The 15,061-nt window shown below is 40.4% G+C and overlaps 1 protein-coding gene across 14 annotated transcripts in view; it reads left to right on the forward strand.

Annotated features, from left to right (window-relative positions):
* The window catches only part of LOC140480572 (poly(rC)-binding protein 3), a 295,539-nt gene that overhangs the window by 279,504 nt on the left and 974 nt on the right, over positions 1-15,061 (forward strand). For 9 of the 14 annotated variants that reach the window (XM_072575588.1, XM_072575589.1, XM_072575587.1 and 6 more), the window contains one exon: positions 8,668-15,056. The exons of 1 other annotated variant lie outside the window; for it this stretch is intronic. In XM_072575588.1, the coding sequence (XP_072431689.1) occupies positions 8,668-9,013 (346 nt within the window). In that variant the 3' untranslated portion in view covers positions 9,014-15,056. Of the gene's footprint in view, positions 1-6,074; positions 8,142-8,667; positions 15,057-15,061 lie in introns of those variants that run through there. 4 more of the 14 variants (XM_072575593.1, XM_072575595.1, XM_072575594.1 and 1 more) reach the window with 4 other exon arrangements.

Consider the following 15,061-nt stretch of genomic DNA (forward strand, 5'->3'; position numbering starts at 1 on the left):
ACCGTTATGTTTTCTAAGGCCTCCAGCACTTCCTCTTCTGTAATGAGAACTGTTTTCAAAACATCATTTTTTTATTTCCCTGAGTTCTCCAGCCTCCATTTCTGTCTCAACAGTAAAATATTCACTTAATATTTCTCCCAGCTGCTGAGGTTCAACACAAAGGTGACCTCATTAACCTTTAAGTGATCCTACTCTCTCTCTCATTGTTCTCTTGCTCTTAATTTATTTGTAGAATCTTTTTGGATTATCTTATCTGCCAAGTTTATCTCATATCCCTTCTTTGCCTTCCTGTTCCTTCTTAAGAATGCCTCTACGTCCTTTATACACTTCAAGAGATTCAGTTCATCCTAGTTGTCTATACCTAATATGTGATTCCTTTTTATTCTTGACTAGAAACTCAATATCTTTAGTCTTCCATTGTTCCCTAATCTCCCCAGCCTTACTTTTCACTCTGACAGGAACATAATGCCTGTGAACTCTTGTTATTGCAGTTTTGAAGGTATCCCACTTGTCAGTCATCCCTTTACCTATGAACAGTCTACTCCAATCAATTTTTGCAAACTCTTGTTTCATACCCTTAAATTTTGCCTTACTCCAATTAAGAAATTTAACTTTTATGGAAGACTTATCCTTTTCCATCACCATTTTGAAACTTATAGTATTATGATCATTAGTCCCAAAATGTTCCCTTACTAACACTTTGGTCACTTGCCCTGCCTTATTTCCAAAGAGAAGGTCAAGTTTTGCTCCTTCTCTAGTAGGTAGTATTGATAAAAAAAAAATTTCTTGAACACATTTAAGAAATTCTTCACCATCTAAACCTTTAACACCATGGCTGTCCCAGTAATTGTTTGAAAAATTAAAATCCCCTACTATGACAACCTTATTATTCTTACATGTATTTGAGATCTCTCCAAATATTTACTTCTCAATTTCGCTCTGACTATTGGGCAGCCTATAGTACAATCTCATCAAGGTGATCACCCCTTTCGTATTTCTAATTTCAACCCATATATTTTCAGAAAATGTCCCCTCAGAATTATCTTCTCTAATTACTGAAGTAATGTTTTCCTTAATCAAAAATGCAACACCCCCTCCTCTCTTTCCCCTCTTTCTATCCTTCCTAGAACATCTAAAACTCTGAACATTGAGCTAACAGTCCTGTCCTTCCCTCGGCCATGTTTCTGTAATAGCTATGATGTCTGAGTCCCATGTTCCCATACACACTCTGAGTTCATCAGCCTTACCTGTAGACCTCTTGCACTGAAATAAATGCAGTTTAATTCTTCAGATTTACTTCATTATCTGACTTGCTCTTGTCTGTCTTTTCTAATTAACTTGCACTTTTCAGAATCATCCTCATCTTTCTATTTTCGCTGTTACTTACGAAGCCCCCACCTATCACTCTAAAAGTTTACAGGATCCCAAAATAGAGCTAGGAAATCTTCCCACCAGGAAATTCATCCCCTTCCAGTTCAGGTGAAACCTATCCTTTTTGAACTGGTCTTTTCTGTCCCAGAAGTGATCCCAATGATCCAAGAAACTGAATCCCTGCACATTGGACCACCTCTTCAGCCATTGATTTATCTCTCTTATTCTTTTATTTCTTCCCTCATTAGAACCTGGCACTGGATGTACATTAGAGATTACTACTTTTGATGTTCTGTTTTTAACCTTCTACCTAACCTCTTATATTCACCCTGCATGCTTTAGCTCTTTTCCCAACTATGTCATTCTCACTAATGTGTACAACTCTCGACTTTTCATTCTCCCTTTTGACAATATGCTTCAACTGAAAGTCCTTAATCCTGGCACTGAGAAAGCAACATACTATCCTCAGAACTTCCTCAGAGTTCTGAGGAAGGATCACAGAACACAAAACTTTAACTCTGATTTTTTTCCACACTTGCAGCTAGCCCTACCTAACTTTTTCAGCAATTTCAGTTTTTGTTTTTGATTTCCAGCATCTGCAGTTCTTTCGGTTTTTATTTATACTATCCTAGATTCAAGCTCCCTGCCACAAAATCTCCTGTCTGTGTCCCTGACAGGAGAATCCCGTATGAAATATCAAGACCATAAGAATTATACAAGAAATCCTGTAACTCAGAAGCAGCTGTAATATCCACACTACTTTCAGTTAATTTTGAGAAGAATCCACATATATGATTGCAAGAAAGAAATTCCAATGCCCTTCCCTTAATGTCTCCAACATTCAATTCTGATTTCAGAATTCACACTCAGGAAAGTGCCATGTAAAGTACCATTGTACTGAAGGTACAATGATGATATCCTGCATTCATTATTCATACCCTCAATGACAATGCTCTCTACCCTTTCTTTAAGGCCTCACCTATGGACCTTCCTCTTTATTCTCATCTTTCTGCTGAAATTCTTCCTCCTTCTGTTCACTATCCAAGATGAGGCTTCCTTGATTAACCTTTAATGTATTGCTCTGCAGTTTATGTAGAAGTCCTTATTTTCACATGGGCAGACCACCATCCCTCAAACCTGAGGAAACTAGTTTAAAAAAATCACACAACACCAGGTTATAGTCCAACGGGTTTATTTGGAAGTACTAGCTTTCAGAGCACTGCTCCTTCATTAGATAGCTGTGGAGCAGGATCATAAGCCACAGAATTTATAACAAAAGATCACAGTGTCATGCATGCAACTGATACGATATATTGAACAAACCTAGATTGCTGTTAAGTCTTTCATATTTTAGAAAGGGTTGCAGGTTTTGGTTCATTAATAGAAGGTGCTGAAGGTCGCTATCATAAAAACAGGGTACGATACGCAGCTCATTGATCACCAGTTCCGATGTGCCACAGTGAGAAACTGTAATGACCTCCTCAAAGACAGACACAGGATCCGACCGATAGGGTACCCTTCATTATCCAGTACATCTCAGGAGTGAAGAAACTACATCATGTTCTTTGCAACCTGCAACACAATCATTGATGAGGATGAGTGCCTTGCCAAGACCTTCCTCACGCCTTCATGTCTCGCCTTTAAACAACTGCCAAATCTTAAACAGGTCATTGTGCACAGCAAACTATACAGCCTCAGGACAACATCAACCACAATATCACACAACCCTGTCAGGGCAACCACTGCAAGACATGTCAGAGTGTCAACATGGATACTACCATTACACATGGGGATATGTACACGGCAGGTACTCACTTAACTTGGTCAACATTATCTATCTCATACACGGCAGGCAAGGATGCCCCGAGGCATGGTACATTGGCAAGACCAAGCAGATGCTACAACATGATGAATGGACACCGCGCAACAATTGCCAGACAGAGGTGTTCCTCCCAGTTGGGGAACACTTCAGCAATCAGGGACATTCAGCCTTGGATCTTCGGGTGACCATCCTGCAAGGTGGACTTCGAGATATGCAACAATGCAGAATGGCAGAGCAGAGGCTGATAGTCAAGTTCAGTACCCATGAGGATGGCCTCAACCGGGACCTTGGATTCATGTCACTCTGCTACACCCCACTACACTACACACTCTCACACATACACACTCTTACATATTCACACACTCACGCAGACCCTCTCTCATACACGCACTCTCTCTCAGACACACACACAAGTACACCCCACGAGAGGCGCACACATGCAACACACAACCTCACACACACACTCTCTCTATCTATACCACTCATTATCTTGTATACCTCAATCAGGTCTCCTCTCTTCCTCCTTCTCTCCAGAGAGAAAAGTCTGAGCTTATTCAACCTTTCTTCACAAGGCAAGCCCTCCAGTCCAGGCAGCATCCTGGTAAACCTTCTTTGCAGCCTCTCCAAAGCCTCTGTATCTTTCCTATAGTAGGGCAACCAGAACTGGACATAATTTTCCAAGTGTGGTCTCACCAGGGACTTGTAGAGCTGTAGTAAAACCTCACGGCTCTTAAACATGATCTCCCTGTTAATGAAAGCCACAACACCATATGCTTTCTTAACAACCCTGTTCACTTGGGTGGCAACTTTGAGGGATCTATGTACTTGCACACCCAGATCCCTTTGTTCCACCACACTGCCAAGAATCCTGTCTTTAATCCTATATTCAGCATTCAAGTTCGACCTTCCAAAATGCATCACTTCGCATTTATCCAGGTTGAACCCCATCTGCCATTTCCCAGCCCAGCTCTGCATCCTGTCTATGTCGCGCTGCAGTCTACAGTAGCCCTCTTTACGATTGATGACACCTCCAACCTTTGTGTCATCTGCAAATTTACTAACCCACCCCTCAACCTCCTCATCCAAGTCATTTATAAAAGCTACAAAGAGCAGAGGCCCAAGAACAGAGCCCTGTGGGACCCCAGTCAACACTGACTTCTAGGCAGAATACCTTCCATCTACAACCACTCTCTGCCTTCTGTCAGCCGGCCAATTCTGAAACCAGATAGCCAAATCTCCCTATATCCCATACTTCCTGACTTTATGAATGAGTCTACCAGGGGAACCTTATCAAATGCCTTGTTGAAGTCCAGTTACACCACATCCACTGCTTGACCTTTGTCAACCTGTCTTGACACCTCCTCAAAGAACTCAATAAGATTTGTGAGGCATGACCTGCCCCTCACAAAGCCATGCTGACTGCCTTTAATTACACTATGTTTTGCCAAATCATCATAAATCCTATCCCTCAGAATTCTTTCCAAAACGTTGCTGACCACAGACGTAAGACTGACTGGTCTGTGATTGTCAGGGATTTCCCTATTACCCTTCTTGAAAAGAGGAACAACATTCGCCTCCTTCCAATCCTCCGGTATGACTCCCATGGAGAGTGAGGAGGCAAATATCCTTGCCAGCGGCTTAGTAACCTCCTTTCTCACTTCCCAGAGCAGCCTAGGATAAATCTGGTCTGGCTCTGCGGACCTATCAATCTTAATGTTTTCCAAACTTTCCAGCACATCAACTTCATCAATCTTGATCTGGTCAAGACTGTATCCCAGCTCCTCTAAGTTTTCATTTACAACAAGTTCCCTTTCCTTAGTGAAATCCAAAGCAAAAACTCATTTAGGGCTTCCCCTGTCTGCTCAGACTTCACGCACAAGTTCCCTCCGCTATCCCTGATCAGCCCTACCTTCTCCCTGATCATTCTCTTATTCCTTACATATGAGTAAAATGCCTTTGGGTTCTCCCTAATCCTTCTAGCCAAGCCTTTTTCATGGCCCCTCCTGGCTCTCCTCAGTCCCTTTCTGAGCTCCTTTCTAGCTAGCCTGCAGTCCTCTAAAACTGTGCTAGATCCTTGCTTCCTCCACCTTATATAAGCTGTTTTCTTCCTTTTGATGATAAGCTCCTCTGTTCTCATCATCCAAGGTTCCTTAATCTTACCCCTCCTTACCTGTCTCAGAGGAACAAATTTGAGCATCACTCGCAACAACTGCTCCAGTCTCCCCATGTCTGCTGTGCCCTTTTGGTGGAACAAATGCTCCCAGTCTGTACTTCCCAACTCCTGTCTGATAGCATCATAATTTCCTTTTCCCCAATTAAATATCTTCCCTCGGTAACTACTCCTTTCACTCTCCAAGGCTATGCTAAATGTGAGGCAGTTGTAATCACTGTCACCAAAGTGCTCTCCGACCACGAGATCTGACACCTGTCCTGGCTCATTGCCGAGCACCAAATCCAAAATGGCCTCTTCCCTCGTCTGCCTGTCTACATACTGAGTAAGGAAACCCTCCTGGACACATCTGACAAAAGCGGCTCCATCCAAACCATCTGCATTTAGGAGGTTCCAGTCGATATTGGGAACATTGAAATCACCCATAACAACAACCCTGCTATCTCGAGAATGCGATTTGAAAGAGGTTCTTGGTTTTACATATTAGTGAACCAAAACCTGCAACCCATTCTAAAAGATGAAAGACTTAATAGCAATCGAAGTTTGTTCAATCTACTGTATCAGTTACATGCATAACACTGTAATCTTTCACGATAAATTCTGTATCTTATGATCCTGCTCCACAGCTACCTGATGAAGGAGCAACGCTCCGAAAGCTAGTACTGTCAAATAAACCTGTTGGACTATAACCTGATGTTGTGTGATTTTTAGCTTTGTCCACCCCACTCCAACAATGGCTCCTCCACATCTTAGGAAACTAGCAACTGAAGCAAAACCAGTCACTTCCTGGGCCTTTGATGCGGCAATTGTCTCAAGAAAGATAAACTGCTCACCTTGACGAAAAAGCTATGTCTGTGCTTTTGCCTGTGATATACCAGGTTGTCTGTGGAATGTTTACATGAACCCCCAGCAACAAAAAACAAATCAGTGCCACAATGACCCCTAATAGTGCTTGGAGTGTAGGCTTCTGACATTCACTTTGTGGGGTACCCTCCCAAGCAGAGAATCCTTTCGTTGCCAGCCAAGTGTTAAGCGTGTTAAAAGTATGAAGAAAATGCTGCAATGAAGTTGCTCTACATCAATCTCAAACTCTTTCTGACTCGCAAGAAGGGGTTATGACTCAATTTTGTTAATGCTCACAGACATACACCAACAGGTGAAAATAGTGCATTTTAAGAGAAAGGAAAGTTTTGCACTTTTTAAAGCACTTTAATGACCCTCAATGGCCACACTGTAAGTAATCTAATAGTGATGGATATTATATGGAGTCGCGATCCAGGGCAAAACAGATGGCTGTATGAGAACAGTATGGGATCAAAAAGGAAGAGGATGCCCATTTTGCCAGCAAAATCTCAATGGTCTCAGGTTTCATAACCCTATTCCTGCCTCTGTTGGAAGACAAACATTTTATACTAACATCTCTGCTCTTAAGTTCTACTCTCCTAGAAGTGGATTTCCTACAATTAATAATCTGTATGGTTCCTTTTTCCAAAATATTTTGGAAAGCAAATAGATTTTTGAAAAAACCTGTAAGTGCACAGATTCGTGCAGCAGGAACATAGGAGAAAATCATAAATTACTACAAATTATCTTTCTTTTGTAAACATGAAGTTATTTAACAGGATGCAGTCCCAATCTTTGAGGAAAGTACTGATTTAAAAATAAGTAATTACTAGTTAAATATTGATTGATATTTTAAAATTAATACTGTTCTTTAAGTTTAGATTAGAAATCATACAGTCAAACCTCTTTATAGTGAACTTGGTTATTACAAACCTTCCATTAGAACAATTTCCTTTCTGTTACAGCATATAGTGTTCAACCCCTGTTAAAATCAAGCAAACCAGCAACTGTTTCTCAATGATTTACAGCTCAACTCCCACATTTGCAAAGGCTTTTACCCCATTATTATGAGCTGGTCAGTAGTCATTGTTTTGACACTCACAGGAAGTGCGCAATGACATCACCAGGCATGATTCCAGCTCATGTGCGACAGTTGGAAAACCCAGTGCAGCAGCTGTGTCTGTGGTAACGGAATAAAGTCAGCTCAACCCTCGATAGAATGAAGTCCCAATGAGGAGAACTACTTGGCCATTCCCCGTGGGTTTGTAATAATGGGGTCTGACTGTATATTGTTAATATCTCCAAGTTGCATTGAGAAAACTTAAAAATGTAATATTCAATAGCCAGTACAAAATTTGTGTAAAAATATTAATTTGGGAGAATGCCTATTCTAATATGATTTTAAAACAGTATTATTAAATCATAGTTCCAGCACTAATATGTACTGTAAAGTTAAAAAGAAGGTTTTGTTGCTTGTTAGAAATTATCTTGTTATAGCAATAGTTATGTGTCTAACAATCAGTAAGCATGTTATTATCATAATATAATAATTTTATAACTTTTCATATCTAAAATTAAGTCAACTGATCTTTTGCACTTTTACTTATATCTAATAGTGTACAATGTATTATAAATGTATATGTGCTATGTCAACATGAAATGTGAGAAAATATTGTTTTAATTTACCCTTTATACTCCAGTAATTTGTTAGTGTATCTTTACATATAGGATTAGTGCCCTTGTATAAGTTTGGTTTATAAAGCATAACTACGCACTTCTAAATGAATTTTAATTCTTATATTTCAATTAGAATTATATTTGAAAATCTATTTTTCAACAATATTGCAACAGCTGTGTTTGTACTGTACTGAAGGAGGAAATGGAAACAATGCAACATTTAATAAATAATGTGGTTTAATTTTAATTACAATTCAACGAACCGGTCTTAAAATTTTCTGACTCCTTGAATTTATCATGTTGTTATTTTTCAAAATTATGTAAAACAACTCAGACAAGAGTACTTATAGTAATATAATTTCTTATATGAAAAAAATAGTATTTGAAAACCTTTCCAATTCAGATGTTTTTATTTGTGCTGGAGATTATATCTTAAATATTTTAAATTCTTGGTCTTTAAGTTTGCTTCTCCATCATTAGTCATTATATACATTTCCTCAGATTAATTTTACTCATGATATCAAATTTTTAATTTGAAAAGACTTTGAGGTCTCAATAATGTTTCATCATCAAAATCATTAAATACCCTTTTGTTATTTCTCTTCTTTAACACATAACATGTTCCCCCCTTGATCCTAATCTCTCCTTTTTTACCTCCCCATTTCCCTTTCCATTTGTTGACCAATCTAATCCCACCCTGTATGTGTGCTCCTATCCTTCCTCTCTTCCTCACCCTGGCTTGACCTCCCCAACTGTTTATTCCTATTCCTCTCTTCGTTTGCAGCTTAGAGATGGCTAAAGTCAGCACCCAGACTGCTTCCGTCACGAACCCTGTTGACCTGAACGTGAACCTCTCTCAGTCTGCCACCCCTACCTCAACCCCCACCTCTGTGGCTGTTATGGCAGCAGCAGCTGCCTCCATGGTTAATGTGAATACCTCGTCTCCTTTACCAACACCCCACTATGCTGTTCCTGTTTCCAGTCTGCTTGGCATGAAAACTGTCCCGCTCCTGGCACTTAATGCCACAGCTGCTATGGGTGTCCCTGGGAATTTATCTGCTTATACTCCTAAAATTCCTTCAACAAGTGGGGTTAAGAAATCTGACCGGCAGAAGTTTGCTCCATACTGAAGTAATGTGAAGGCGGTTTTCAAGTCTCTACCAAATCAATAGCTAATAATAGATACTAAGGAAGCATTTTAAATGTTTATCATTTCTAACAGTTGAGAACTAAAATTGTCTTTCACGTTCCATTACTATTAACAATATGATGCAATTAGTTCCAACAGCTAATTGACATACCACATAATAAAATATTTCCCACAGTCTAAGACAAAATGGTAAAGAATTTTACTTTAAGAAAATGAGGCGCACTGTTTTTGTAAGTAATATTAGGCAAAAACAAACAAGTAGGAATTATTTCACAGTAGAGAAATTATCACAATTTTCCACTGGAGAAGAGAAGCATTAGAACAAGTCAAACACAGAAAAAAGTTGAAGGAGAACGATAAACATTGTGAGTTAAATTTTTATCTTCACTGTCAGAAAGCAATCTATAAAGTGGAATGTACTGGCTATGGCCTCACATCACCACTGGTAATCAGTGGTGTCCTACTGCAACCACTCCTCGGAGCCTGAGTGAGGTTAAATGTCAATCTGGCAATTAATGTGAGAACCACTCCCATTTCCTAATTCCCACCATTCTCCCCTCCACCTCACCAACAACCCCTCCACATGAATCCCATCTGGCACTATTCACCTGTTTCCAGGGATCCAGAGATGGTCCTTGATGAAGGTGTTGGAGCATTACTAGCCACACCCACTACCCTCTGCAGTGCTATTGCAATACAGAGTTGCTACCCCTGATTGGTTGTGGCCTTCAGCCAGTACTGAAGACATATGCACCACAACTTGGTGACCCTAGCCAAGCTGTTCCAGTACAGGTTTTTTTTTAGATTCGATAACTTACAGTGTGGAAACAGGCCCTTCGGCCCACCAAGTCCACACCGACCCTCTGAAGAGCAACCCATCCAGACCCATTTCCCTCTGACTAATGCACATAAAACTATGGGAAATTTAGCATGGCCAATTCACCTAACCTGCACATTTTTGGACTGTGGGAGGAAACCAGAGCATCCGGAGGAAACCCACGCAGACATGGGGAGAATGTGCAAACTCCACACAGACAGTTGCCTGAGGCTGGTATTGAACCTGGGTCTCTGGTGCTGTGAGGCAGCAGTGCTAACCACTGTGGCACCGTGCCACCCACAATGCTATGACAATGTTGGAAGTTGCCCAGTTATATCCTGTCCAGAAGAAACAAGACATATCCAACCCATCTAACTACTGCCCTATCAGCCTACTCTCCATCATCAGCAAAATGATAGGGGGGGGGTCATTGACATGCCACTTGCAAAGGAATAGCCGACTCACTGAGTAATTTGGGTCTGCTCCTGACCTCATTATATGCCTTGGTCAAAACATTGATAAAACAGATGAACTCCAGAGGTGAGAAGCAAATGACTAACCTTGTAATTAAGGCAGCTTTCAACCTGGTTTGGGTCAAGGACACTTAGCAGAAGTAGAGCCAATTGAAATTGATGGGAAACCTCTGTCCAGTTTAGAATCATTCCTTTCACAAAGTAATATGGTTCTGGTTGTGGAAGATCAGTCATCTGAGTTCAAGGAGATTTTCACAAGAGTCCCTCAGCTTAATGTTCTAGGTCCAACTATCTTCAACTGCTTCATAAATGTCCTTTCCTCAATCATGAGGTCAGAAATGGGGATGTTTGCTGATTGCGCAATAGTAAACACCCTTCATGATCCAGAAGATATTGAAGCAGTCTGTGTCCATACACCATAAGATATAGGGGTGGAAATTGGGCCATTCAGCACATTGAGTCTGCTGTGCCATTCAATCATGACTGATAAGTTTCTCATCCTCATTCTCCTGCTTTCTCCCCTTAACCCTTGATCCCCTTGATTCTCAAGAACCTACCTATCTCAGTATTAAACATAGTCAATGACATGCCCTCCACAGCCTTCTGTGGCAATGGATTCCATAGATTCACCACCCTCCGGCTGAAGACGTTTATCCTTATCTCCATTCTAAAAGGTCTTCCATTTACTCTAAGGCTATGACCTTGGTTCTAGTCTCTCCTACCAATGGAAAGACCTTTTCAACATCTACTCTGTCCAGGCCATTCAGTATTCTGTGTTTCAATTAAATCCCATCTCATCCTTCTAAACTCCATTGAGTATAAATCCAGAGTCCTCAAATGTTTCTCCAATGTTAAGCTTTTCATTCCTAGGACCATTTTCATGATCCTCCTCTGAACAGGCTCCAAGGCCAGTACATCCTTCCTGAGGTATGGGGCCCAAAACTGCCTTATAGAGCCTTATGTTCAAATCCTCTCAAAATAAATGCCATCATTGCATTTGCCTTCCTAACTACAGACTCACCCTGCAAGTTTACTTTGAGACAATCCTGGACTATTACTCCGAAGTCTCTTTGCACTTCAGACTTCTGAATTTTCTCCCCATTTAGAAAATACTCCATGCCATTATTCTTCAACACGAAGCAAGACCTGGACAACAATTGGGCTTCAGCTGATGGATGGCAAATAACATTCACAACACACAAATAATAAGGAATGACTTGTCTGCATAAGTGCAGCTCCAACAAAACTCAAGAAGCTTCACACCATTCAAGACAAAGCAGCCTACTTGCTTGGCACCTTATTCACTACCTTTAACATTCATTTCCTTCACCACTAATGTACAGTGGTTTCAGATGTAACATCGCCAGACACACTGCAATAACTGAAGGGTCGTTCAACATCACCTTTCAAACTCAAATCCTTTACCACTTAGAAGGACACGGAGACCAGTTACATGGAGGATCACCAAGATATGCAAGTTCCCCTCCAAGCCCCACTATCGCTGTCTCAAAGTCCTAGAAATCCCTTCCTAACAGTATTGTGGGTGTACTTACACCCCAAAGCCCGCAATAGTTTAATAGGACAATGCACTACCACCTTCAATTAGGGAGAGGCAATAAACGCTGACCTTGCAAGATTAAATCCTCATCCCATGAATGGAAAAAAAAATTTCAAAGTTGGCTGGCAGCTCTTGGATGCAGAGTTCCCATCTGACTGGTACCTTTGTCATGGGAGCAGACCAATGCTGGCCAGGTAAGTGCATGTGCATCTCAGTATTAAACATAGTCAATGACATGCCCTCATAAATAATGCTTGGCCTTCACAGAGAGAAGCAACGCAGGTTCCTACCAGTTGTCCAATCAGTGGGAAAGTGCCATCACATAAACTAAATCCCACCCAGAGCTTAACACTAAATCAGTGCCTCTGATCTCAGGAATGAAAGTTAGTCTGGGTCCCATCTCCTGATTACTCTCCATTGGTTTCTAGAGTATACACATAATGAAGATCAGTGAGTACAGGATTGACCTGGTCTGCAAGGCTCTAAATGGTCAAATTGCCTGTGAAAGTTTACATTATAGAGATTGAATTTTCTGCAGAGATAAGGATCCTGATGATGGGCTGGAAAGTCGGGGTAATCCTGAGTCACAGCTTTTGGGACTCCCTGCTCTATTTAACCAAAGTCAGGTTTCTGACAGGCTGCCACAGGGCCATTGTCCCTTTAAAGGATGACTGCATGTCCTGGTTAAAGCTCTGGTTAAAGCTCAGTCATGCCATTAGGAGAAATAGCCACTACTGGGATTGTGTTTGTAAGAGGAGGAAGCTACGGAAGTATACCTTTGTCTCAACTAGGATCTGGGGACATGGGATCAAGCCCAAGTAAGAAACAGGGTGGGTTGCCAAGTTCAGTAAGCTGTTATTTGCTGGGCAGCTAGTTGTGCCAGGTGGCTTCTTCATAGGTAGTCTGCTGATATGACAGGGAGCCCAGCTACAATGGAAGAGGTCTTCATTGACCACATAAGTGGCTCAATTGACTTCTGGATGAGAAGGTTATACTTAAATGTCATGGCAGTGGGGACACATGAACATTCCATCATCTATTTTCTCTCATAGTTTTACAGGGCTCTCTGCCAGGAACAAACCATTGCCTAAGTGTGAAGAACAGCTATTTGACAGTGCACTAGAGACAGCTGGGACAGCCAGTACAACTGGATAGAAACAGAGTTAGCATTTCAGGTTGATGATTTACTCTTCATCTGGAGAAAGGTCACCACCTGAAACGATAACTCTGTTTTTCTCAATTGATGCGGCCTGACCTGCGGAATATTTCAACCAATTTCTGTTTTTATTTGAATTCTAACTTAGTTTGTTTTTAATGACCAACAGTTCATGTAATGTACTGCTGAATGACAATGACAATCACTTCTAAACTGGTATTTGTGAAAAAGAGTGAAAATCTTAAATTTGGTCATCTGTTAGTTGTGTTAATTTGTCAATATTAAGCAGTTGTAAGCAAATAAAACTAAAGGGTAAGTTGTTAATACATGGTGATTGATGGAGAAAAATAGTATGTTAGCAGAAAAGCATTGTATTTATGGATATGAATATTAAGAAGTCAGTATGCTTATATGTGAGGAATTAGACAAGGGTTAAAGCTGGACTGAGATAAATTAGAAATCAAGAAATTTGGTCAATCCTATCATACATGGCATGATACCTTATACAGCCTAGATGCAAAAACTTGATCTATCTTACAAACATCACATTCAAAACATCTTCTCTGTAGCTCAGGAGCGAGTTAACGAATGAATAGTTTAGCATTTCAGACCAGAAAGTTCCCAACGTGAGTCCTGATCAGTACTGAATTAACTATATTTAGGCAGCTAGCAACCTCAGTGGTTGAGTTATCAATGAGAAAAGCTGCTAAGAAGTTGTTGCTTCTGTTTGCTATCCAGCAACCTCTACTTAAATTGAATGCATTGCAAGAAGCAGGATGAAGACAGCATTGGACCCAGCTCTGCTACTTTCTAACTGAATAGTCTTGACTGTCACTGCCCAAGCACACCCAGTAATAACTGTGATTTGGGTTTCTTGTTGAAAACAACCAGTACCACACAACTAACTCCAAAGACCTAGCCTCTTACAGTATAAGAGGATGGAAATTACAGAAATAAAAAGTTTTTATACTCATGGGATGTGTGAACATTTTACAGATAATATTGAATATTTTTATAAGTTATTCTGGAAGGAAGTGCCATCCACATTATGGTTGTAATTGCGCTTAAAATACAAATTATTAGATTAAATTACTTACAGTGTGAAAACAGGCCCTTTGGCCCAACAAGTCTACACTGAACCACCGAAGCGCAACCCACCCAGACCCATTCCCCTACATTTACCCCTTCACCTAACACTACGGGCAATTTAGCATGGTCAATTCACCTAACCTGCACATTTTTGGACTGTGGGAGGAAACCGGAGCACGCGGAGGAAACCCACGCAGACATGGGGAGAATGTGCAAACTCCACACAGTCAGTCGCCTGAGGCAGGAATTGAACCCGAGTTTCTGGTGCTGTGAGGCAGCAGTGCTAACCACCGTGCTGCCCACTTGGAAAATAACGTCAGTGAATTCACCAATGAGTTAAATATCACAAAACATTCCTGTCTTTATCTGTTGGAGCTAGTTTATATCACATTTCCTGTTTTGTCTATTCATTCATTTTTAAGTTTAGTTTTGCACCTCTGACAAAATAACATTGTTTCAGTCACTTTCTGAATTCAAAAAGGCCATCAACAAACTGTGTTCATTCATCTTCATTTTTCAGATAAATGTACAAATCCTTAATTGTATCAAGTGAACTTGTAAAAGAATACAAAAAAATACAATCTGTGAAGAAATTATATATCAAAACCAGCCCTAGTATGGTGTTGTATAGGACCATTCACCTTTTTAAGTATTACAATAAACGTCATTGTTGTATTCTGGAACTCATTACTATTTCAGCAAAGTTACACTAAAATGTACTTTAGTGGTAGAACTGCTGTTTTTAATGTTGGCTATTCATTAATGTTTTTGTTTGCTTGTATATAATGAAAATATTTAGAAACAATGTCAAAGTATCCAAGCTCCTGTCAGGCTTTACCAATGAATCATGTACCTGGTTTGTTGTGTCCCAACAAAAATTCATGGTTGAGAAGTACTTTGTTTATCTTTTCTCTTGATTTTGTTCCTCCATTTTA

This window comes from Chiloscyllium punctatum, chromosome 8, assembly GCF_047496795.1.
Source record: "Chiloscyllium punctatum isolate Juve2018m chromosome 8, sChiPun1.3, whole genome shotgun sequence".
Classification (NCBI taxonomy): domain Eukaryota; kingdom Metazoa; phylum Chordata; class Chondrichthyes; order Orectolobiformes; family Hemiscylliidae; genus Chiloscyllium; species Chiloscyllium punctatum.